At 37.2% G+C, this 23,886-nt stretch overlaps 5 protein-coding genes across 10 annotated transcripts; 1 reads left to right on the top strand and 4 right to left on the bottom strand.

Moving 5' to 3' along the window:
• The first annotated feature begins 1,424 nt into the window (after nucleotides 1-1,424).
• On the top strand, nucleotides 1,425-9,472 carry LOC104786406 (DNA repair protein RAD50). Of its 3 annotated transcripts, none has more exons than XM_087449757.1 (26): nucleotides 1,425-1,682; nucleotides 1,807-1,893; nucleotides 2,019-2,186; nucleotides 2,410-2,524; nucleotides 2,803-3,031; nucleotides 3,254-3,432; nucleotides 3,518-3,688; nucleotides 3,771-3,875; nucleotides 3,963-4,070; nucleotides 4,163-4,374; nucleotides 4,466-4,558; nucleotides 4,702-4,829; nucleotides 5,108-5,222; nucleotides 5,314-5,443; nucleotides 5,557-5,766; nucleotides 5,956-6,164; nucleotides 6,276-6,477; nucleotides 6,928-7,097; nucleotides 7,170-7,494; nucleotides 7,867-7,992; nucleotides 8,074-8,126; nucleotides 8,240-8,390; nucleotides 8,469-8,531; nucleotides 8,642-8,775; nucleotides 8,977-9,105; nucleotides 9,211-9,472. In XM_087449757.1, the coding sequence occupies exons 5-26, from the start codon at nucleotides 2,857-2,859 to the stop codon at nucleotides 9,248-9,250; spliced, it is 3,228 nt and encodes a 1,075-aa protein (XP_087305883.1). In that variant the 5' UTR covers nucleotides 1,425-1,682; nucleotides 1,807-1,893; nucleotides 2,019-2,186; nucleotides 2,410-2,524; nucleotides 2,803-2,856; the 3' UTR covers nucleotides 9,251-9,472. The 3 variants fall into 3 exon arrangements, with proteins under 3 accessions (XP_087305883.1, XP_087305884.1, XP_087305885.1); XM_087449758.1 differs by having other exon boundaries at nucleotides 3,254-3,467; nucleotides 3,585-3,688; XM_087449759.1 differs by lacking the exons at nucleotides 1,425-1,682; nucleotides 1,807-1,893; nucleotides 2,019-2,186; ... (4 more) ...; nucleotides 3,771-3,875; nucleotides 3,963-4,070 and having other exon boundaries at nucleotides 4,233-4,374; nucleotides 4,471-4,558.
• Nucleotides 9,473-9,487: 15 nt separating this feature from the next.
• On the bottom strand, nucleotides 9,488-10,303 carry LOC104786404 (cysteine proteinase inhibitor 2-like). The gene is made up of 2 exons (XM_010511819.3): nucleotides 10,014-10,303; nucleotides 9,488-9,919 (listed from the first exon to the last, which is right to left on the bottom strand). Exons 1-2 carry the CDS (start codon nucleotides 10,175-10,177, stop codon nucleotides 9,643-9,645), a joined length of 441 nt encoding a protein of 146 aa, XP_010510121.1. The 5' UTR covers nucleotides 10,178-10,303; the 3' UTR covers nucleotides 9,488-9,642.
• Nucleotides 10,304-12,293: 1,990 nt separating this feature from the next.
• LOC104786403 (putative xyloglucan galactosyltransferase GT15) lies at nucleotides 12,294-14,708 on the bottom strand. Its single transcript, XM_010511818.3, has 2 exons — nucleotides 14,016-14,708; nucleotides 12,294-13,264 (listed from the first exon to the last, which is right to left on the bottom strand). Exons 1-2 carry the CDS (start codon nucleotides 14,638-14,640, stop codon nucleotides 12,435-12,437), a joined length of 1,455 nt encoding a protein of 484 aa, XP_010510120.3. The 5' UTR covers nucleotides 14,641-14,708; the 3' UTR covers nucleotides 12,294-12,434.
• Nucleotides 14,709-15,175: 467 nt separating this feature from the next.
• On the bottom strand, nucleotides 15,176-17,031 carry LOC104786402 (oil body-associated protein 1B-like). Its single transcript, XM_010511817.3, has 3 exons — nucleotides 16,716-17,031; nucleotides 16,182-16,585; nucleotides 15,176-15,492 (listed from the first exon to the last, which is right to left on the bottom strand). Exons 1-3 carry the CDS (start codon nucleotides 16,859-16,861, stop codon nucleotides 15,317-15,319), a joined length of 726 nt encoding a protein of 241 aa, XP_010510119.1. The 5' UTR covers nucleotides 16,862-17,031; the 3' UTR covers nucleotides 15,176-15,316.
• A 174-nt stretch (nucleotides 17,032-17,205) lies between these two features.
• Nucleotides 17,206-23,130, bottom strand: LOC104786401 (DNA topoisomerase 3-beta). Of its 4 annotated transcripts, none has more exons than XM_010511813.3 (15): nucleotides 22,949-23,130; nucleotides 22,805-22,861; nucleotides 22,492-22,595; nucleotides 22,069-22,162; nucleotides 21,682-21,781; nucleotides 21,057-21,300; nucleotides 20,473-20,635; nucleotides 20,255-20,374; nucleotides 19,814-19,893; nucleotides 19,283-19,561; nucleotides 19,021-19,189; nucleotides 18,679-18,807; nucleotides 18,348-18,560; nucleotides 18,071-18,250; nucleotides 17,206-17,969 (listed from the first exon to the last, which is right to left on the bottom strand). In XM_010511813.3, exons 1-15 carry the CDS (start codon nucleotides 22,973-22,975, stop codon nucleotides 17,331-17,333), a joined length of 2,598 nt encoding a protein of 865 aa, XP_010510115.2. In that variant the 5' UTR covers nucleotides 22,976-23,130; the 3' UTR covers nucleotides 17,206-17,330. The 4 variants fall into 4 exon arrangements, with proteins under 4 accessions (XP_010510115.2, XP_010510116.2, XP_087305881.1 ...); XM_010511814.2 differs by having other exon boundaries at nucleotides 22,069-22,157; nucleotides 22,949-23,087; XM_087449755.1 differs by having other exon boundaries at nucleotides 21,682-21,737; nucleotides 22,949-23,049.
• Nucleotides 23,131-23,886: the final 756 nt, after the last annotated feature.

Genomic DNA, 23,886 nt, shown 5'->3' with positions numbered 1-23,886 from the left:
GTGATGCGGATTACGCCGGTGATCGGGGAGACCGTCGTTCTACTACAGGCTATTGTACATTCCTAGGAGGCAACCTGATCACATGGAAGAGCAAGAAGCAAAAGGTGGTATCACTATCAAGTGCAGAATCGGAATATAGAGCCATGAGGAAGCTCACAACCGAGTTGATGTGGCTCAAGGCACTCATTAAGGATCTTGGAATTGAGACACCTAAACCCATTACCATGCATTGTGACAATGAAGCCGCCATTCACATTGCAACGAACTCCGTGTTTCATGAGAGGACAAAGCACATTGAAGTCGATTGCCACAAGGTGCGAGAACAAATCAAACTTGGAGTAGTCTTACCGTGTCATACCGAAAGCTCTGAGCAGTTGGCCGACGTTTTCACCAAGGCAGCCAGTCCACAAGTGTGTGAGTACATTCATACTAAACTCGGCCTCAAAGACCTTACTCGGCCATGATTGTCTTCACATGACATCTACACTCTTTTTCCCTTAAGTATAGTTTTTCCCAAGTGGTTTTCTATACTGAGGTTTTTAACGAGGTAGGTGTGCATGAGTCCAAGCTTGATCAATGCTCATGTTCAAGCTTGAGGGGGAGTATGAAATCACACCACACTGTCCGTACGTCCGTACGTCCGTACCATCTCCACCACATTGGACCGTCCGTACCATTAGAAGGCTTATCAAGTCCAGTCCATGAAGACCAGCCTCCAACGGTCACTCATCTTCTAGAATCATCTCCTCCTAGCCGTTAATGATAGTATGCAAGTGGGAAGACTTATAAAGAGTCACATGTCTCCTTAAGGACATGTCGCTATCCGCATGTGTAGCTGTGCATAATACCTAAGTAGGATAATATTTTGTATATGGCTATAAGTAGATTGTAATTATGTTCTAAATGAAGTAAGAAGAGATAATATCTCTTTCTCTCCCATACTCTCTCGTATACTCTCTCTATACTCCAAACGATTCTCACTCACTTTGTTCCTTCTTTCTCTTCACCAAACACTTAATCGATCCTATTAATTCTTACAAGGCCTAAAGTAATCTATGCTTCTTTCTAGGATTTCGTCGGTCTAATCCGTGATTTTGATTTGGTTTCGGTTCAGCTTACTTTGTTGAAATCTTCGGTTTTTTTAAATAGCTATCAAATAGTGTAGATCGGTTCTAATATGTTTTAAATTAAAATTGATTCGATCCGGTTCGAACTGTTACAAAAGAAAATTCGGTATATGAGAATTAGAGTCTACTAAAAATAAAAGCCCCTGAAATTGTAGTTATTTTCAAAATGATCCAAATATTTTAGTACGCTTCTATTGAACCCAAAAAGGAAGAATACCATACCGGTACAATTCGGTTCGATTATTAAACCGGTCCGTCGCGCTTCAAGTAGTCTTCTTTGCCAGTTTCCAGTTTTTTTCCGCTTCCAGTGTCGAAATTTTCATGATTTTCCCGCAAAACCCTTTCTGGGTTTAACCTGTGTGCAGTGAGCGTCACCTCCGTACCTTTGTCTTCTCCAATTTGCCCGTATCTGTAATCGCCGAAGGCGAAAAGATGAGTACGGTCGATAAAATGCTGATCAAGGGTATCAGAAGCTTCGACCCAGAAAATAAGAACGTCGTTACTTTCTTCAGACCTTTAACCCTAATCGTCGGTGCCAACGGTGCCGGCAAAACTGTAAAACTCTTCTTTAATCCCTTCACTTCTCTTCTCTTCTCTTTTACTTCAATCCCAATTTCGCCTCCGTATTTGATTGAGTAATCGCTTTGTTTTATTATTATTTCGTGATTTTTGACTGCAGACGATTATAGAGTGCTTGAAGGTATCTTGTACAGGAGAGTTACCACCGAACGCAAGGTCTGGTCACAGCTTCATTCATGACCCTAAGGTTTGTTTCCTTTAGATTCTCAATTCTGTTGTTGATTCATGCGAGCTTTTTCAATTCCATCTTTTGTTATATTGTTAAATGAATGTGGAATTCAGTATTTTGATTTTGTCCTTATATTGTTATAGGTTGCTGGGGAAACGGAGACAAAAGCGCAAATTAAGCTGAGATTCAAGACAGCTGCAGGGAAGGATGTGGTATGTATAAGGTCATTTCGATTGACACAAAAGGCTTCAAAGATGGAGTACAAGGCAATTGAGAGTGTGCTTCAAACCATTAATCCTCACACTGGAGAGGTTGCACTTCTTTTTAGCTATGTAGTTTATATCTTAGTGTGTTAGGCTATCTATAGAGTAGGAGAAATGATTTTACTATTGCTTTGTTTTATATTCCTCATTATTCTTGTATCTGTTCCAGCAGGTATCACCAATATTTCGGTTAAAACTATCACTTCCTTTCTGTATTTGTTGTAGAAGAAACCGATTCCAGAAACTGTAACGTGTGTTCACCATGAAACAGATATACAAAGGCTCTAGAAGTTATTAAGAAACTTCACAAGGATCAAGCTCAGGAAATAAAAACTTTTAAGTTAAAGTTGGAAAATCTGCAGACCTTGAAAGATGCAGCTTATAAGGTATGCTAAACATTAGCTTGTTTGACATTGATTTTATCTTTTCATTTTCCGTATCCCTGGTCACGGAAGCAGAATGTTCTTTTTGTTAAGTCAAAGGAACAAAATTAACACTGACGCAAGATTGTTTTAATTCTGAAAGTGATTATAGAAAATCGGTTCATATTAAAAAGTCTTCTTTGTTTCTTTCAATTCAATCTAAGTATTGTATACATATAGTATGCATGTTCTTAGGCTGTGTGGGCTATTCTTATGCCATGATACTCATACTTCCTATACAGCTTCGTGAGAGCATTGCTCAAGATCAAGAAAGGACAGAGTCTTCAAAAGTTCAGATGTTGGAACTGGAAACCAGCATTCAGAAAGTCGATGCTGAAGTTCATAATAAGGAAATGATGTTAAAAGATCTGAGAAAGCTACAGGACCAAGTATCAAGAAAAACTGCCGAGAGGAGCACCTTGTTTAAGGAGCAGCAGAGACAGTATGCAGCATTACCTGAGGAAAATGAAGGTTTTCTCTTTTACTATCACAATATTAAGGCCATTTCTTTCTTTTAGATGGTGGGGTTCGTCTTTTGGGTGCTCACTGTTACAGTAGTGGTCTTTTTTGTTATACAAATTGACTCCCTGCATTTGTATGAATTTTACTTTTTCCTTTCTGTAGAGATATCTCACATTTTGTTATTCTTTATGTAGATTAAACTTGTTAATGCTTGTTAATTTTGCTGTTCAGATACCATTGAAGAATTGAAAGAATGGAAAAGCAAGTTTGAAGAAAGAATTGCTCTTTTGGAGACCAAAATTCGAAAAATGGAGAGAGAGATGGATGACACACAAACTACAATTTCTTCGCTTCACAATGCAAAAACTAACTATATGCTGGAGATCAGCAAGCTACAAACAGAAGCTGAAGTAAATCTAAATAAACTACCACATAGTTAAATATTGTGAGTTCTCTCTCCATTTGATTTAACATTTTTCCTTTATACTTTCATAGGCTCATATGCTGCTGAAGAATGAAAGAGATTTTACCATCCAGAATATTTTTTCTCGTCACAATTTAGGAAATGTTCCTAGTACCCCCTTCAGTACAGAGGTAGTTTTGAGTCTCACAAATCGAATAAAATCAAGACTGGGTGAACTTGAGATGGACTTGCTTGATAAGAAGGTACACATTCTTTATTTTCTCCAGAAAGTCAATTGTGTATTGCATATGTTGACATCGTTAGAGATTTTGACTGTCATCTCAGAAATCAAATGAAACTGCTCTAAGTACAGCTTGGTATTGCTATATGGATGCTAATGACCGTTGGAAAAGCATCGAAGCTCAGAAACGAGCTAAAGATGAAATCAAGGTGTGGTTCACCATTTGGAACTCAACCCAAATCCTCCACAACGAGTCTAAAGTTTAACTCTTTTACTTTTGATGGTGACTTATGCAGATGGGCATATCAAAACGCATAGAAGAGAAAGAAAATGAGCGTGATACATTTAAATCTGAAATTTCCTCCGTGGATGTTAAACAAACTGATGAAAGAGAGAAACAAGTGGTACTGCTTTCTTCCCTTGATTTACTTACATGATTTTGGTCTTGATGACTTTGTATATGTGCCTTATTTTGCCATCATCTGCGTTTGCACAGCAACTTGAGTTTGAGAGAAAGACTAAACAGAATTCTGAAAGGGGGTTTGAATCCAAAATAGAACAGAAACAGCGTGATATATACAGCATAGAACGTAAAATTAAAACACTGAATCGAGAAAGGGACGTTATGGCTGGTGATGCTAAAGATAGAGTGAAATTGTCTTTATGGAAGACGGAACAGGAGAATCTTCAGAAGAAACACAAAAAGATGTGATCTCACTAACCAGTGCTTTTGTCAGCTTTTTTTTTTCTTTCTTTTTTTATCAATCCATTGTTTTCACTCTCTAAAGCTATTTACCAGAATAGATGAGTGCAAGGATCGAATTAGAGGGGTGCTGAAGGGGAGATTGCCTCCCGAGAAGGATATGAAGAAGGAAATAGTTCAAGCTCTGAGGTCGGTGTTTTTTACTTAACTTATTATTTTATGGCGATTCTGGATTGATCTTTAAAAAAAAAAAAGTGGAAAGCTTGCTACTTCAGGTGTTCGAATTTTCACATCTCAAAAAATTTAGTTGTATTTGTTTCTCTTTGGTTTAGGTCAATTGAAAGGGAATATAGTGAGCTGAGTTTGAAATCCCGGGAAGCAGAAAAGGAGGTCGACATGTTGCAGATGAAGATAAAAGAAGTAAACAATAGTCTATTCAAGCATAAGAAGGATACAGAATGTAAGTACTGGTGTCTAATTTGAAGTTAGATATCTATTGGTCAGTTCTCTGACTAGCGCCTTAAGCTGTGAATAAAATTCTCTTGACAACTTTCTCAGCGGTACCAATTATTAGACCTTGTTAGTATAGAGTGTCATCTATCACCCTGTTTTTTTATTTTCATTTCTACAATGTACCTTAATTGATATTTGTAACACAGATGAGAAATCCATTGTCAATGCGCAGTGGATCATTAGAAAATATCTATGCACTTAATCTGACTTGAGTATTTTATGCAGCAAGGAAGAGATACGTTGAGTCCAAGCTCCAGGCCTTAAAACAGGAATCAGTTACCATTGATGCTTATCCCAAATTGTTGGAGTCAGCTAAGGAGAAAAGAGATGAACATAAAAGGTTTGTGGTTAAAACTGGCGACTGTTTCCATACCACCCCCATCCCTGTCTTGCACTGAAAAGCGTATTCTGTTTCTGGTCTGTGTTTGCAGAAAGTATAACATGGCAATTGGAATGCGCGAGATGTTTGAACCTTTTGAGGAGATAGCACGTTCACGTCATTCTTGTCCTTGCTGCGAGCGCACTTTTACATCTGACGAAGAGGATAGCTTTGTTAAGAAGGTTACACAAACTTCCCCCTCCCCTGTTTTTGCCTTATGATTCAAATTATATGATGCTTCTATAATAACTGTATGTCTCTTTATTTGAGTATGTAAATTTCTTTTCAAATACAGCAAAGGGAAAATGCTTCAAGCACGGTGGGGCATCTTAAAATGTTAGCAGTGGGGTCTTCCAATGCTGACTCTGTATTTCAGCAGCTGGACAAACTACGGGAAGTTTTTGAAGAGTATTCGAAACTAACTAGTGAAGTTATTCCTCTCGCTGAGAAAACTTTGCAAGAGCATACAGAAGAGCTGGACCAAAAGTCTCAAGCTCTCGATTATGTGAGTTGGGATCATTAGTAATTTTCTTGGATAGAACTAATTTGCAGCCGCAAAGTTTATCAGATTCATTAGAAGTCTTGCTGTTTTCTGCTTGCTTTGTTTCCTCTTAATCATGTTCTTATGTTTGCGAGCTGGAAAATCTTAATTCCAGTTCATAGAATTTCAAATCATATATGTGTATGTCTTCAGGTATTAGGAATCTCAGCCCAAATAATAGCTGAAAAAGACTCAATTGAAGCACTGGTGCAGCCCCTGGAAAATGCTGATAGGATCTTTCAGGAAATCGTATCCTACCAAAAGCAAATAGAAGATCTTGAATATAATCTCGATTTCAGGGGTCTTGGGGTTAAAACTATGGAAGAAATCTTGTCAGAATTAAATAGCCTCCAAAGCAGCAAGTAAGTGCACTGAATTTATGCAGGGTGAAACATATATTTCTCTTCATTGGACGTTTCTTAGTCCGGCAGACCCATTTTCCAATATTTTCTTCCTTTTGTACCCATGAACAGGGATATATTGCACGATGAGCTGGAGAAACTTAGAGATGACCAGATTTACATGGAACGTGATATATCATGCCTCCAGGCCAGATGGCATGCAGTAAGGGAGGAGCAGGCTAAGGCAGCCAATTTGTTACGCGACGTTACAAAGGCAGAAGAAGACCTAGAGCGTTTAGCCGAGGAGAAAAGTCAACTTGACCTTGACGTGAAGGTGCGTCTTATGATAGCTTTTTTTATTGTTATCCACATGCATTTCTGTGTGTCACTATATCAAAGTCCGTTGTTCGTTGGCGACTATAAAGATCATGAATGAGAGTACTACAATGGGCGGAATGTGATAAATCAGATTAGCGAATCATTGTCTTTCTGATTAAATTTGCTTACTAGTAATGCAATGCAATGCAACACAGATATGTAGAGAATACATAATAAATGGGTCACAATAACATCCTCTCGAGTTGTATGGTATAGTGCTTGTAACTGTTTAAGTTTTTGGTATTTGAAAAGTATATTTTTTGTGCATTCGTTGAAATGTGTTCAACTAGTTCTTCTAAACATGCAAAAAGTAAACTTCAGTCTTCTGTTCCTATTCTTGTTTCAAATTTTCTCTGTTACACCAAATGTAGAATCCTTGAATTTATTGTTCATTTCATTATTTCAGTATTTGACCGAGGCACTTGGCCCGTTGTCCAAGGAAAAGGAGCAGTTGCTGAGTGACTACAATGATATGAAGGTTAGACGTAATCAAGAGTATGAAGAACTGGCTGAGAAAAAGAGAAACTACCAACAGGAAGTTGAGGCATTACTCAAGGCCAGTTCTAAGATAAATGAGTATGTTCTGCTAGCCAAAGGTTAATTCATTACTATCATGTGTACCAGATATGCTTACAACTGCTTCACTAGGTATCATGAATTGAAGAAAGGAGAGCGCTTAAATGATATTCTAGAGAAGCAGCGGCTGTCCGGAACTCAGCTTCAGAGCTGTGAAGCTAGAAAGAATGAGCTTGCAGGTGAACTGAACAGAAATAAAGACTTGTTGCGGAATCAAGATCAACTCAGAAGAAATATAGAGGATAACTTGAACTACCGGACAACAAAAGCAGAAGTTGAGAAACTTACACGTGAAATTGAATTATTGGAAGAGCAAATATTGAATATTGGTGGGATTCCTGCAGTTGAAGCTGAAATGGTAAAGATATCACGGGAAAGGGAAAGGCTTCTTTCAGAGGTAAGCAGATTCTTATATATAGATAGCAGTCATTCTGATTTGATTTTGGTGTCTATGGTTAGCTATTAATTTATTCTCTGTGATGGTAAGTGTAAAGATCTTGCATTTCTCCGATTTAAGTATTTAATATCCGAGGTAAGTTGTCTCTTTCAAATTTTGTCCTTGTTTCAAGAGCCAAAATATAAAATTTAGTAATGGTCATTTATAGATAACAGATTTTCTTCACTGAATACCATTACTCGCAGAGCAACTGATATGTGTGAACGTCGAGTAACCCTGTGTTTTTGTGGATTATCTGATGATAATTTATCCATTTAAAGGTTTCAGAGCCTATTTTATTGTGCTTAAAGAATAATTATATTTTTCCTGTAGCTGAACCGGTGTCGTGGAACAGTGTCTGTTTACGAGAGCAGTATTTCAAAAAACAGAGTAGAGCTAAAACAGGCACAATACAAGGACATAGATAAGCGGCACTTTGATCAACTGATCCAGCTAAAGGTTAGATGTTTACCTTATGGCAATGCCTGAATGATCAACAAATTCCACTCTATGTTAAATTGAACATTTCATTTTGGCCAGACAACTGAAATGGCAAATAAAGACTTGGATAGATACTACAATGCCCTTGACAAGTAAGCTTTTCTCGAGTCCTAATATAAGCTTCTGGCTAGTTGTTTTTCAATATACACTAAACCTTCAATCTGTAGTTTTTAAGATAGATTTCCATCTTATTGAATACATACAGAGCACTAATGCGATTCCACACAATGAAAATGGAGGAAATAAATAAGATTATAAGGGAATTGTGGCAGCAGACATACAGAGGTCAAGATATGGATTACATACGAATACACTCAGATTCCGAAGGTGCAGGCACCCGCTCTTACAGCTACAAGGTATGCTACAGAATTGACAACATGCTTTACCATTTGTTCACCATTACTAGCATTGTGGTAAACCTTGTTTTTTCTTAGGTTCTTATGCAGACTGGTGATACAGAACTTGAAATGAGAGGAAGATGCAGCGCAGGTCAAAAGGCGAGTTGTTCTAAAATTGCTCTTGTAGAAATGTCGTTATCTGTTCAATAATCTTTTAAGTTTCGTTGTTTAACTCAGGTGATCACTTTCTTCTTCGTCTTCTCCTGCAGGTTCTTGCTTCATTGATAATAAGGTTGGCTTTAGCCGAGACATTTTGCTTAAACTGTGGAATATTAGCCCTTGACGAGCCAACTACAAACCTGGATGGGCCCAATTCAGAATCTCTTGCAGGAGCTCTTCTTAGGTAAGAATTACGATCCATACCTTTAATGACTTATGATGATGATACATGGGTACATAGAATTCCTCTTACATAGGAATTTAACTATTTAAACACTGGAATCATTATTATGATATTTACCCTGCCTTTTCCCTATAATGTTGTTACACATTTTAAGACCATGTCTCTCAACATTGGATCACATTATGTCATTGCATTCTCCAGGATCATGGAAGACAGAAAGGGCCAAGAGAATTTCCAACTAATAGTCATTACCCATGATGAACGCTTCGCTCAAATGATTGGCCAACGGCAACATGCTGAAAAGTATTACCGGGTCGCAAAAGATGATATGTAAGCAAAACAATTATTGCTCTCATCTCTTCTTCTTTCTGTTCTTGGTTTTCCATTCACTCTGAATCTACGATCTTAAACTTCACAACTCTGTGATTTTCTCAGGCAACACAGCATAATCGAGGCTCAAGAGATCTTTGATTGATAAACTGGTTACTTTCTCTATAAACCAGCATAACAGGTTTAGCTAATATTTAACGGTAAGTTCATCTTTTCAAAAGGCTGTTTGTAGCTTTCTTGGCTCCGCTATTTACAACTCTACCTATCAATCAGATGTGTGCAAAATTTTCAATTGAACCCTTTTAAGTTATGCTTTTTGTAAAGAGATGCAACATTCCAAAGTCTGTTAATGGTTTTGATATCTCAACCAAGTCGCTTCATATCTTCAAAACATCTTGTTTTTATTTATTAACAACATAAACATCATTACAACCAACTATTAACCATTGTTAATAGCTTCATATCGTACAACTTTTGTCTTTTCATGATCATATTATGGAAATTTGTGTTATGACATAAGTCGAATATGAAATGAAGTTAGTAGATAGGACTAACAACAGGAGTGAAACCGAGCAACTGCTTAGAATGAAGCCATGGCTGAATAACCACAACTGAGTCAAACATCCTGGTGGAGCCATTGGGTTGAGTCACTTCGATCCTTAGATAGTATTTGGTCCCAGCCACGACCTGTTTCTGAGCTGACACAACTCGGCTAAACCTCAATGGATTCGACATGTCTGTGTCTGATTTTGCAATGGATTCTACCTTTCCCTCCTCGCTCTGATCCCTTTGGTTGAACTGCTCAACGCAATACCTGTGATCACATAATTACATCACATCTCTAATTCATAATACGAATATGTGTATATCAGTATATGCATATGTGAATGTATCATGTATGTATATACCTTCCAAGTTCTTGAATTTCCCTGTTGGCCTTAACGTTTGCAACATCTGACTTCCCTCCGAGAACGAGTGACTTCCTTAAAGCGTTCGCCGATGGAGTCATGACTGCGATCACCAGAAACCCTAACAATGACAATACTAGAGAGACCTTTGACATTGCAGCCATATTGCTTCTCACTTTTTTTGCCTTCTTCTTTGACTTAAATTAATTTTTTGAGTGATTTGTGTTTTCTCTCTTTAAAGCCTTTGAGACTCGACTGATTTATGTGTATTGTTGTAATTTTGTGTGTGAGAAAGAAAGAGAAAGAGAGAAGTGTTTATATAGAGAAAGAGTTGAGGGAATTGTTGGTGTTTGTGTTTGGGTGTACGTGAATGGGTCCCCATGCCATCGGCACCTTCGGGGTTCCGCATCTTTTAAGTTACTTTCTGATCCAAGTCTCCACGTGAAGTGAGCCCCCACCCTTTTTAACGTATGTGACATCTTGCTCGTATCGGTAATTTTATTGTTTTATTATTAATAAATCGGATTCGAACACACTAATTTATACATCCTAATTATCGAATGAACCAAACAAATTAGATGATTCTTTTTTGTAGATTAAGGTTTTTAATCTTTAATGTTCGTGATAGTCAACTAGTCCTTAATTTGTTGAAATCAATGAAAGAATGTGAAATCTTATTTTTAATTTTAAAATGAATATTTTACATATTAACTCATCATAATTTGGTTGATCGGTAATATGTTCAAACTCTTTTTTTGTGATTTTAATTTTCTTTAAATGTTTTCTTTGTTTGTTTGTGTTCCGTTAGCTTACAATTGCACCAATGACGCAATTCTAAATTCTGAATTGACCAAAGGAGGGATCATGGGTCTCTCTAGCCATTTTTCCTTATCGCCTCGATTTGATTTTGAACTATTATTGTCGTTTTGTTGGGTTTTTATTATAATGCAAGTGTTTAGGAGAGCGACACGTATCAATTGCATTTGACATCTGCCCTCTTCTCTCTTCGCATGGTGCATACGTAGCACCTCCTCTTTACGTATGCCAAACTAATTATTTATAAAGTGATCAGTCTGTTACGGACAAGAAGAAATATATTATATATAATTGAGATGGATACAATTCCAATTTCATGTACTCGTATATACATACAATCAAACTCTTTAACAAACAAACAAAAATGCATATTATAGCTATAAAAGTTTAACGTCGACATAAAACAGTAGTTTCATTACCTTTTTAGAAGTAATATAGTCATGATACAAGTTTTGGGTTAACCACTGATGGTAAGATATGCACAACTTGAAAATAAAACATTAGTGTTTGTCTATTTGACCATGTTTTGCCAAAATATGTAACAGTTACATAGAAAGAACAAGGGGTGTATAAGATTTGAGAGTTTACATATCGAAGCCCAAAGAATGTCTTTGAAGAGATTTTCTACCCTTGATATGTTGTTGTTCTTAAAATTTAATCCATCACCTTTACAAAGACCGTTTTTGAATGATTTTAACTTTCTTGGGCTTATGAATTTGTATTTTGCTAGACTTTTTTATTCAATTGAGAAAATTTCAGATGAAAAATTATGGGCTATATATCTTAGTTTCATTAACCCAAACAAAAAACAAACACCAAAAAAGTTACTTTGGAGACTAGTAATGTTTGAACAAGCATTGACAAACGTTAATCAAAGCTAAGATATTACGTATCGAGATTCTATGACGTCTCTTCTCTCTAATTTACCTTGTTTCTGTCCCTAACCGTAACCGTAAGACATGAAATAAGAGCCTCAAAGAGGTAACACTAAAATGGATCATTCGTGGACGTTTTCTCATGTCGAGATTAGATGTATGTGATCAATATAGATCTCAGGTTAGTAATAATCAAATCATCTTTCTTATTACAATTCATTTATTATTCATCCAAAGTGGTCATATGGTTGTGAACCACAAGAAACGGTGTTTTCTTAGTGTGTACAACTTTTTTTGTTTGATCAATTTGTTATTGACAATATGAAGAGGCAAGATTATTGCAAAGCTTTATCATTTTGGTATAGTGTTCTTTCATGTATTCTCTCTTTGATCATCTTCACAAAACTTATAACAAGGTAGAAATATAAAAAAAAAAAAGTGACCCTAATTTTAATTATAAGCAAAAAAATATAAATGCATTCTTTAACCAGAAAAAATGGGTTTTTGTTTTTTAGAATTTACCATTTCTTGGTGAACTCTCGCTTTTGCATAGAATTGTTATGTATCCGAAATAAGTAAAATTTTCTAATTTTATTTTTAATTACACTAATTTAATTTTAAATAAAAGAATAAAAACATTCTACAAGACAAATGAACAACTAAAAACAATAATAAATGTAGGAGTAGGACATATATATACATTGTTTCGTCTAATTATGAAATATGGTCCTCACTCTTGAATTTGTTTTCTCTTAATCCCTCGTATCTTCTCTACCACTCCCTTCACAGCAATATCAAAAGCATCTTCAAAAACCTCCCCGTCCGGTTTGTTCCGGTTTGGTTTACCATACACAATCTTCGGAATCAATTTTATTACGCTTTCTCTCATACCAACCACTCTCTCATTTGGTATTCCACGCAAAATCTCTTCGATTTTGTTCTTTCCTCCGGTTCTCAGCTCCTTAACCGGTATATAAACCGAATATTCACTATTATTCTTAGGTAAATGCCATACATATTGCTTGTATGCGCTTCCTTGGTTAAAGAAAACCGGAATACAACCAGCCAAAATCGAATCAAACACCGATCTTCTGGTTAACGAATCCCCTGGTGGTTGTAAGCAAAAAACCGAACTCTCGAAAAGTTTCATCAGACTGATCGGATCATCGCAGCTATTGGCTTTAACGTCACAGTCAAGAAATCTACACGTTTTAGATGAACTCTTGCATTGTTTTATAACTTCAGTGCGAACCAAACCGTTTTGGTTTCTGCTTGGTCTTTGAGCTCCAGCGAATGAGAAGAGGACCGTCCGGTTCGTTAGCTTGATCTTGTCTTGCCATTGGATGATCTCGGAGATTGACGTTGGGTGAAAGTAAGTAGGATAAGGAATCGCGAACTCGTTGTGGCTCGTTAGACTCCTTTCGATGGTGAGGAAAGTGAGGTTTTGTGACTCTGGTAAGAGCATTAAGTTGGTTCCCCAGTCGGAGTTCTTGTTGGAGTTTCGTCTAAAATCTCGTGATATCCGACCGGTTACTAGGAAATGGTCCTTACCTGACATACCTATATTTCAATTAGAGATAACTGAAATTTTATTTTCTAACTTTATCAATAAAAAACAACACATAAAATTTTAATATTACATTTTCTAATTTTCTTATTGGTCAAAGCATCAAAATAGTGGAGATATAATTGGTATTTTTACCAAAGATATGCATTGAAAATCTAAAATGGCAAGTATTGGAAAACAAAACTTTTACTCTAGAATGACAAGTAAAAAAAACCAAAGGGAGTAGTTATTAGTTATTACTTATTAGTAGTTGAGAACTTGAGGTCCGACCCTTACTAGGATCTAGGAAATGGTCTTCACCTAATGTATCAGTATTTCAAATTACTGAAATTAGTAATAATTAACTGACAAAATTATTTTTTATACTTAACTTATGTCAGCAATGTAATTGACCGACGGACTAAAAAATCACATTTATATATTCACCAAAAAAATAACACATTTATATTAAAACTTTATAGTATATTAAAATCTCACTTCATCTATAACAAATCTAGAAAATTAATTGGTACGTTATCGTATTTTAATGTGTAGTTTTCACTTATAATTAGTTTTAATTGCTAAAGAGAGTACTTCATAAAAAGTCGTCGTCGGTAGAAAAGGAGAGAAGAGAAGTCATCGCTAGCTTTGAATAATTCGATTAATTATTGGTTAAATCAAAGCTAGAAGCAATAATTGTAAACGTTTTAAAATATTAGGGGTCAAAACGAAATAATAAAAAGTTAAAAAAAAAACTCGGCGTACCTTTCCACTGAGGTTGCTTCTTCAGCCATTTAACAAGTTCCTTCCCGGCGGCGTCTCTCGCAGCTACGTTACGCCGCCGTAGTTTTCGCCGGAAATCAAGACCAGCATAGTAAGGTAAATAAACAGCCGAAGCAAGCGACGAGTCACTCGTCAGACACTCGTAACTCTTCATCTTCTCGTGAAAAATCACTTCGAGCATGAACTGATTAGTCGCGTACCAGCTCTGAGAGTAGTAGTAGTCAGAACTAATCAGAGGTCCGAATCCTGAGTTCTTGAGATACTTACACATACTGATCTTGTCCTTTGGTCTTGTAATGGACTGGCAATCTTGAAGGATTTCAAGATTGAATCGAGATGGTAGCTTGTGGATATATACGTAGCGGCCGAGACATGTGTCGTCTCTGGAGGGTTCTTGACGGCTTTGTTGATCGGAGATGGAAGTGGTTGTTGTTGTTGTGGTGGTGGTGATGAGGATGATTTTGTTTTGGGAGATATGAAGGAGAAGGAGAGAGATGGTGAGAAGAGATAGGAAAAGTAAAAGAACGGTTGGTTTTTGCTTCCATGGATGATGATGATGATGATGGCTCTCGATCGAATCTGATGTATTGTTATTGTTCTTTATCATTGTGTGGTGTTCTTGATTTGATGATCCATGCTCAATTGAAAAGAGAGAGAAAGGTCGCAAAGTCACACGCAAATAATGTATTATATTAATAGATATTGTTTGCTGGTGTTTTGTAAAAAGAATTTTTGATTGGGGGATAAAAGTCATGATGTACTCAAATTCAATTTATTAGTTTCATAATCTCTTGATTTTTATAACCATATGCATACGTACGTAGGTGAGTAGAAACTTCTTCCTGTGATTTTTGGATATCTAAAAATCAATATTTGGTCAATGTAGTATAGCTCTCGAGGCTGAGTTGGCCAAATTATGGTGTTTAATTAAACCTTTTCTGTACTAATCAATGTTTCTATATATGGTGCTTTTCTTGGTTACTTTTGCAAAATCCCTTTAATTCAAGATGTTTTTTCTTTCACTCTAACAAAAATCTATATATTAAACAAATGTACTTAGGCCATGTTCCAAGACCAAGTCATTCTTTACTAATAAGGTATTCTTTCTTATTTTATTACTACTTATAAATAAGATCTTTGAAAAAAATAAAACCAAAACCGAACTATATATCTCAAGCTATAAGTGTCTTGTTTTCTAGTTCCTGTACTTTTTTTGGGTTTATCAAAACATTCATTGCTTTGTAGACCTTGTTGCATTATTCGACTTAAAGGTATAAGTAAAATCAGAGAATGACTTTGGCGACAGAGTCAACCGGCGTGATATCGACTTCTCGAACTTCTAGTTTCATCCCTTTTCCTCCTCCGTTGGCCAGTGGATGGATCCCGAGCTCGGGCCCCGTTATATGCGCCCTTGCCTCCTTCTCCCCTTCTATTGATACCCCAAACCGCTTCTCTGCCTCTGCATCCATAATTTAAATCCAAATATGATCAACTACAAATCATCATAACTAGCTACAATGTGCGATATCAATACCATTAATAGCTAAACCAGTCTAGGATGATTCTCTATCAAAATTCTAAGCCGTTTTTTCTTCTTCGATCCATGCCTAAATCAATCCAAAATTACCAATGATCTTTGCTACATTACGCACTATCGAGACGAGTACCAGCTATATTAGTATAGGCTGATTCTCTATGGAACGCCTAAACCGCTTCTCTGTCTCCGCATCCTTACCAATATATATCCAACCATGCTACGAATGACTTCTACATTATGGTATATATCAAGATCATTGCTTGCTAGACCGTTCAAAACCACTAAATTTAACTCTACATAAGAAGAAGTTGAAAATTCTATATGTAAAGCGATTTTGAACAAAAAAAAATTGACAATTAAATTTGTCCAAAAAAAAATTGGTCAACGGCTAGATTTAAAATGACTATGATCAAACGCATAGCCATAACGTCAATGTCTAAAAGATAATAGTCATGTTTATGGGCGCTAGTACCTAACTAGATAGACCCTTTCTTCAACATTAACCTAAACACTGTCTGTTTTTTTTGTTTAAAGAAAACTGAACCGTAAAACCGCAAGAAATCTCTCGTTGAAAGTCAGAAATGACCTAACTAATCTACGAATTTTCTAACCTTGAATCATCTCGTGGAAAAGCTGGCCATCGCGGGTAACAGCCATCATGATATTAGGTAAACCAAGGGGAAGCTCATGGCCCAAATCAACTTGCCAAAAATGGAAAACTTTGCCATAAGTCTTTGCGACTTTATCAAGATCTTGACGTTGAATGGCACCAGGAACACCAGGCATGAACAAGAAACCCCCTCTCACTTCCCACTCGTGCGAGTGCCAAAGCTTCTTCTCTTCGTCAGGCAAAGTCATGAACAGCTTCTCTGTCACTATGTACTCCAATCCTATCAGACGAGCGTTTGCATCCGGACCATCGTAGATCAGACACTGACGCATCTCTTCGTTCACGTGACTGCAGAAATGGTGAGCTTCTACTTGTCGTGTCATGTCGTCAGCATAGAAATGGAACCTGCCATCACAAGGAATTAAATAGCATGCTTTCTACATAAAACATCGTGTAACTACGCTTGGACATATAAACCAAATCGAAATAGGTTTATTAAAAGAAGTCGAAAACATAAAGATTTGGTTATACATACGCGCAGAGATGTTGGTGGATTTGGTTAACCGGAGCAAAACTTTGAACGGCGGAGGCGGCGGTGTCGATTATGGATGTTCCAGTCTTCGTTGCATCCCCTGGAACAGCCGGTCCAGACGTCGTCGATGAGTGAACTGCCTTCTCCATTTTGTTTGTAATTAACTATTTGCTCTTCCTCCCCCAAAAAAGTTAAGCAACCCAACCCAACAAACAGAGTGATTGCAAAGATCATACATTCATACTTGTGGGTGTGATCTAAAAATGGAGCGATTGTATGCATGATGTGTAACACTTGGCAATCACAGCAGGCTACACTTGGGTTTTTCAGCTTCTCTTTAGGGTATATATAATAGTGTGATAGGAACTAGTCAAATGTTTTAAAGCTGATTTTGGGAAGCTTTTTTTAGATAATTTAAGTGTTTGTGACAAAATGTGAAATAATCAGTTAATCAATAGCCAAATATCTCGTATGTCATAGTTAAGCTAGAAAATTATGAAGAGTTCCTTTTAAAGCAAACAACACGTTAGATCATTGAATCTACATCTGTCTTTACTGTGTAAAGTTATAATGCAAGTATGCCAAAGACAAACAAGGATTTTAGGGTACTCTAGGGTTTTAGAAGTCTCTGAAACTCATTTTTGGGTCGACAGCTTTTGAGCCTCTTCTCCCTCCTCTGCCTCGGCCTCTTCCTCGTCCCCTTCCCCTTCCTCCTCGCCTCACAAAGGACCTCCCATGTTTCACTTCTACAAGTGAGAGAAGCAATTCATCACATAGAACACATCCTTGATGCAGAGTGGCTCCGTTCTCCAGAGGAGTAGTTTTCTTGTTGAAATCGATCTCTATGATTGCTGAATCGCACTCGGGACAGCGGTTACTAGTGGTGGCTATGCGATGAGCACCCTCCGGAAGAAAAACGATGCAACTACACAAGTTGCAGTTGAGTTTCCACTTGGGGAAGCTCACGGGGTCCAAGACGAGCGTGCCTTCGCACTCTGGACAAGCGCAGACTCCTTGGTTTCTGACAGAGTGTTGGCATGTGGGATGAGGACAGAGTGAACATGGCATGCCTGAACCGGTTTTCGATTTGGCAGGACCATTGGGCGTCTTAGATGCTCCAAAGAGTGTGTCTATGCCTTCGAATGGAGGAGAGTTGTAGCAGTATGGGCATAGTGGAAATGATTTCCCCTCGGCTCCTGGAACTGAATAGATCACGAGCTCAAAGTTGTCTAAAGGACATGTGAGTTCTTTGTATAGCTGTGAGAAAATTAGTTAAGAAAGGATTCAGTAATAATAATAATAAATGTAAAAACTAGACATTCATTGAGGTTTCAGTTTAGGTGATGAAAAGCTTCTACCTTGACTGTGCCCTTTTGAGGAAGATAATAAACTTCTTCGCATGTGCCGCAGAAGAGACGTGGTGGGACTGCTGTGATGTGTTTCATGTAACGCAAGCATTTTCCACATTTGCTTAAAGGGCGACCAGAGCCAGCCAGAGGAGAGAACTGTGCTTCAAACAGGGCATCCATGTGTTCGATCTGAATGACAATATAAGGGAGATGTTAAGTAGGACCGGATTCAAATCAAAGACTTTATCAAACTATTCAAAGACAATATAAGACATGTTTTCGCTACCTGTTGAACAAAATAACTGAATTTACGCCTAAATTGCTGGATCACATGTTGCACTACATACGAATGATCAGCTTGGCCCTTGGCAACAAGAGTGATTTGTTGCTCGATAAAGCTACGGATGTCTGGTAAGCAAAGGTCTGGATCAATACACTGATAGCCTCTTATTAGCGTGATTCCTAATGCCGTTGGAACCAATTTCCTGCCAGATTGGACCTGCAAGAAAGCGTAAAGCCAAATAAGAGTAACGAAATGTTTCAGAAAACAAAAAATGGATCCTCCTAAGAAATATTGTCATCATGACGAAAAGTATACTGCCTTTGAGCTAACCCACCTGAACATAATTACGTTCACCAATGTTGTTTATATGCACAGGTATTGATGCATCTGTGCCTATACCATGCTTCTCCATTAGAGATATCAGCTCACTCTCAGTAAGGAAGTCCGGAGGCGCAGTGTTTCCCTGTAGATTTTACAACATTCAGACACAATTAGAAAGGATATACAAAAATTGGGCATTAAAGCAATTTCTGTCCTAGTACAAGGCAAAGTGAGTAGCAACAGAAACTGGAGAAGAATGTAACCTTGTAAAACTAGAAACATTAAAGCAATTTATGTCCTAGACTCCTAGTATAAGGCAAAGAAATTAGCAACAGAATCTGGAGAAGAATGTAACCTCGTACAGCTCCACTCGTAAAACTTCAATCCTCTCTCCTTTGAGGAAAGAAGGGAGTTTTTTCTCATCCACTGCAGACCATGGCATTATAGCCGTAAACCCCTTTTCTGTCACTCGCTGCCCCGTACAATGGAAAGTTTCTCCACCAATTGACAATTCCACTTTAGTCCTGAGATATCCATCCAAGAGAAAACCACATATAAGATGTGCAAAGAATAAGCTGTAATTGGCATGGATCAAGCTACAATGAAGGCTTTATTACCTTATGTATTTGCAGTTAGGTGAGACAGTGCCAATAAAATGTTGACAGACATACTGATAGAGTCGCCAAGCATCTCCTCCAACCATGTCCTCAGTTGCTGCTCGCATCGGGGTGATAGGAGGATGGTCTCCAGCATCGGTTCCTGACTTTGGCTTTTGAAAGCCATCTGAGAGCAGTCTCTGTACATAACCACCCCACATTGAATTACTAATTTGTGCTCTGAGTGTGTCTGCGAAGTCGAATGAAGAAGGATAGGCTGTGCTTTCTGTTCGCGGATAGCTAGCACAAAACATAAGAGTTTGAGTAAAAAAAAGTGCCATCGCGATGATGACGAAAACGGTTTAAATGTTTAATGTATATAACACAGGGAAAATGTGATGTATGTATATTCTCGTCACCAAAGGTATTTCTCAATTACATAAACAATACCATTCAATAACCATTTGCGATTTACCACAATTAGCCAACTATATGCCGGTAAAGAGGAGTTAAATGACAAAAATAAAAATCTGGAGAATGGAGCAAGCTAACCTGATGAAGCCTTGAGTATACAATCGCTCGGCAAGATGCATAGCCGTCTGAGGCCCAAACCCTAGTGCACTTGAAGCAACCTGTATAACCGCTAATGTTACGTTAAATCAGGGAGAGTAATTTGAAAACTAGCTTTGATCGAACTTTAGACTCATGAACAAGATTAAGCAATGGCAAACGCTCTAAGCGCAACATTGGAAAACCAAAAACAGAAAAAAAACAAAACGAAAGAGAACTAAAATCCAAATGTTGTTGCCAACTCATCACAAAAAAACAACCATGACGCTGATAGAAGCAAAATTGCTTTGGATGAATGCAGAATATTTCAATTAGTGTTTTGCAATCATAGGTACAGGATATGATATTAGCTTAAAAGTACAATGTACAACCAGGCAAGTATATTTTAAAAGAATGGTAATCACGACTCATGACTTCTCTGACCTTTAGCAAATTCACTGTGTTAAGACCAGCTGGACGACCTTTAACTTCCTGCTTTTCTGATACGTCCATTACTTTTGCAGTTCTGCCTTCCACGACCAACTTTTGAAACACAGTAGCAGCCTACAATTTGTAAAAGCATGAATATATCAGCAACTTAAGATTGGAAAGAAACAGTCAAGAATATCAAAGAAATTCTAACACACGAATGAGACACTAACTTCCAGGTCGAACAATCTACGTCTCTCCCACTCTAGTTGAAGCTCATAACCATCCTTCATTATATAAGGTCGCAGAGCCCAAAACTTTTCTGGCTTGAAAGTATTAATATGCATGTACCGTTGCACACAAAACCCAAGAGTAGGAGTCTGGCATGGCCCATAACTGAAACAAACATTCAAAAGGATCATTAAGTATGACAGAAGTGGACAGAAAATCGCGCACACTCCTTCCAGCATTCTAAGGCAAGAACCAGAACCATCGTTGAATCATGACAGCTCCTATTATGAGAAAAGAAGAGGTGCTTCGACAAAGATAGACAACATAAAAGCTAAGTCTTACAAAGCTATGTCTACACTCCGTTTCAGCATTTACTAAAATTCCATTACTCGGGCACACTAAATGACAGGAGATAACCAAAATAGAATTCCACAGCCGTATCTCATAGGACCAATCAACCATATCAAAAACCAAAAGGGACAAAGAAAAGAATGCATCTGTGAAGAAAACAGTCGACCCATCTATTCGGAGACTCTTTAGACACTGAACAAAAAGAAAGAAAGGAAGGAGACGAGAGGAAACTGACGAGATAACTCTGCAGTCGAGATTCTGATATTTGCCTTGGAAATAACTTGTTTGAAATCGCGAGAATGCTACACCAACTTTTAGATCTATCTCTTGGCGAGCATCTACTGCCAGTGCCTCATCTCTGTTTGGTTCAACAAGGTTGTCCATGGCCTTTGATATATCTTTCTCAGTCACAGAAGAAAACCGTGCCCGATAAACCTTTCTCTTACTATCTTTCATGTCAAAGCCAGTAGACTCGATAACTACAAGAATATGATGGTCAACAAGTTATAGCAACGGCCATCAAAACCATGGGCATTCCCAAACATGACTAGCATCGAAAAAGTGCTTATGCAGGAGAAAAATGATAAGATATTGGTGGTTGCACCACATATGCAGGAGCTAGCTGTATACATAAACCCGAAATCTACTACTACAACTGAAAGAGTCTACCAGTAGATACCGGCAGAATATACAGATTTAGTAGTATGATATGATTCATTTAGTAAAGACAGAGAAAAATAATATTCATTGATTCAGCAATTACCAATAGAGTGAATGCAATGGTAAACACAACAGATTCTGCATATCTCAACCAAAATCTGGTGAGAACATATACGAAAAAGGTAACTAAAAAGACTTGCCTTCAAAACATATATTCTCCCCTTCACGATCGCAATCCAACCACAATACCATATAACTGCAACCACGAGCTTCATTACTTAAATGCCTACAAATATGAGCCTGATATTTGAAGACTGTTAGAGAAAAGTGTACATTACTGTAGAAATAAAATCATGTAAGAAAGATGCATCTCCATTGCTAACCATAAGAAGAACTCTAGTTCCAAAACGTTCATGCATATTGTTTATTTCATAAAGCAACAAAGCTCATCCCTTAAAGTATACAGATGTTGCTATATATAATATATATACGACAGCTGCCAATGCCCAAGGTAAACGCCAAAAAAAAAAAGCTCAAGCACTCCCCCATGCACAAAGAAAAGAGATAAGGTCGTGAGAACTATATACCTTTGGGTTAGACTCTTTTTTAGCAACTGGAGCGTCAAAAAGATCTTGTGGATCAACTGTTTGCCAATTCTGATATTTTTCTGGGAAATCTACACTAGAATATGAGAGTGGCATTTAGGAAGACTGAGAAATCTGCAAGCTATAATTTCCACAGTAGCTTTGTACACGAGATATATAGTCCACGAAATCAAATAAAGAAACATTAAACTCTCGATCGCAGCAAGAAAAATAGAAACTTGAGTAGCTAATAGAGACGAATGCAAACATGGATTTCAATGACATGTGAGGAAACGTGCAATTGATTTTTTTTAAAAAGTGTGATGCACAATATGGAAAACGTCATTGATGAAAGGTAATCTAAGCAGCAGCAATCACTCCAATGTCTCTTTGATATGAATAGTAAATGATAGGCAAGAGGGGAACCTGAAAACATGTCCGATAACAGATGTAACTCTAAAATGTGCTTTGAAGCCTCGAAAGATGCCATCAAATTCATGCACCTCTGTACTGCCTCTCCTTGTAGACATCTGAATCAAAAAGGAGAAGATAATCCAAACTCTCCATATCATTCTTACTAAAATGTTTTCTCACAAAAGCAAATTTAGACTTCCAAAAGGTGAAACACAGAACTGATTTGGTTATTCAAACTCACAAAGTATACACTGAACCAAATAAAGTAAAATCCAGTGTCACATTCGAATTAGGGTTTGAGGAACTAGAGAATAGAAAGAGAAACCTGGCCACGAGAGAGAACTGAAGCTATGGAGAGGGCGATGCTGGGCTTCTCCGCCACCTGATGAAAGAGAGAGATTTGTAAGAGATGAAGATGGGGTAAATTAAGAATCGAAATCAGAGAGAACTAATCCTTCCTCATCCTTACCATAAGAACTCTGGGGAGATGAGCCATCGGGTCGAAACTCTCAAGCTCAGGGGCGTCCAACCGTGAGATTTTAGCCGGAAACAGCACAATGGAGAATCGACGACGACACACGGGTTTTTGCCAATTTTATTAAACGGCCACGTTTTGGTGGTGCCGTGGAATTCGGTTTACAGTTTCGGTTTGGTTATTTTGATTTTTGCATACCGTCAAAAATATCGAACGGGTTTAATTCTTTGGTTTTTTATATTAAATCGGAATTTTAGCAAGATTTTTCTTTTATCAATTCAGTCTTTCGTTTTTGCGAATGTACGATAGAGGAGATATAGTTTTAACAACATGCATTGGTGGTTTTTTTTTTAATCCAAAAAAAAACTAAAAATGTTTTAGGCCTAGGTATATACTTTTCTGGACCATCGAATTGTACCATGTACATTTGTTACAATCTTATATAGGATGATCCTATATTAACATTCCTTCTTTTTCATAAATTTTTTAATTATTAAAATACATGAAATCTTAATAAAGATATGCATTATTTATAGGATTTAAGAAGTCCAAACGTTAAAAAGATGAGTAGATAGATTGTGTTTGTGTTATTTACTTGAAGAATCCTTAAACAATTTACACAAATAATAGGATTTGCTGATCTTTGAATTTATCAAACTAAAGGTTTCTTTGAATTTCATCTTGTCAATTAGGAGATAAATTTGCCAAACAAAATTTGCCCGACAAGTAAAGACGAGATCACAATCAAAACATTTAATACTAACTCAAAATTTTCATTTTCCCATCCCTCATATATTTTGGTCTACCAGACAAAGTAAAAAGCAAACAATAAAGGGTATTATGTCTTGTTGTAATGACATATCATCTTTCCCTTTCAATATGTTTTCTTTTTCGGCTTTTTTTTTTTTGTTTTTCTTTTTTTTTGCTATAAT

Source organism: Camelina sativa, chromosome 5, assembly GCF_030686135.1.
Source record: "Camelina sativa cultivar CO46 ecotype springtype chromosome 5, ASM3068613v1".
NCBI lineage: Eukaryota > Viridiplantae > Streptophyta > Magnoliopsida > Brassicales > Brassicaceae > Camelina > Camelina sativa.
Note: the sequence above shows the minus strand (reverse complement) of the source record. Positions and strands in the feature narration are given on the sequence as shown.

What these genes read in the sequence shown, in the direction of transcription:
- LOC104786406 (XM_087449757.1), top strand. Translation starts at nt 2,857, where the DNA reads ATGTTGGAACTGGAAACCAGCATTCAGAAAGTCGATGCTGAAGTTCAT. An exon ending in ATGAAAGAGAGAAACAAGTG is followed by an intron (nt 4,071 to 4,162) that starts GTACTGCTTTCT and finishes GCGTTTGCACAG; the next exon opens with CAACTTGAGTTTGAGAGAAA. An exon ending in AACTTGACCTTGACGTGAAG is followed by an intron (nt 6,478 to 6,927) that starts GTGCGTCTTATG and finishes TCATTATTTCAG; the next exon opens with TATTTGACCGAGGCACTTGG.
- LOC104786404 (XM_010511819.3), bottom strand. Translation starts at nt 10,177, where the DNA reads ATGGCTGCAATGTCAAAGGTCTCTCTAGTATTGTCATTGTTAGGGTTT. An exon ending in GAAATTCAAGAACTTGGAAG is followed by an intron (nt 9,920 to 10,013) that starts GTATATACATAC and finishes ATGTGATCACAG; the next exon opens with GTATTGCGTTGAGCAGTTCA.
- LOC104786401 (XM_010511813.3), bottom strand. Translation starts at nt 22,975, where the DNA reads ATGGCTCATCTCCCCAGAGTTCTTATG. An exon ending in CTCGACTGCAGAGTTATCTC is followed by an intron (nt 20,636 to 21,056) that starts GTCAGTTTCCTC and finishes TGTTTGTTTCAG; the next exon opens with TTATGGGCCATGCCAGACTC. An exon ending in TACGAGTGGAGCTGTACGAG is followed by an intron (nt 18,808 to 19,020) that starts GTTACATTCTTC and finishes TAAAATCTACAG; the next exon opens with GGAAACACTGCGCCTCCGGA.
- LOC104786403 (XM_010511818.3), bottom strand. Translation starts at nt 14,640, where the DNA reads ATGATAAAGAACAATAACAATACATCAGATTCGATCGAGAGCCATCAT. An exon ending in GAAGCAACCTCAGTGGAAAG is followed by an intron (nt 13,265 to 14,015) that starts GTACGCCGAGTT and finishes ATTGAAATATAG; the next exon opens with GTATGTCAGGTAAGGACCAT.
- LOC104786402 (XM_010511817.3), bottom strand. Translation starts at nt 16,861, where the DNA reads ATGGAGAAGGCAGTTCACTCATCGACGACGTCTGGACCGGCTGTTCCA. An exon ending in ATCCACCAACATCTCTGCGC is followed by an intron (nt 16,586 to 16,715) that starts GTATGTATAACC and finishes TTGTGATGGCAG; the next exon opens with GTTCCATTTCTATGCTGACG. An exon ending in TTTCCACGAGATGATTCAAG is followed by an intron (nt 15,493 to 16,181) that starts GTTAGAAAATTC and finishes TTATGGATGCAG; the next exon opens with AGGCAGAGAAGCGGTTTGGG.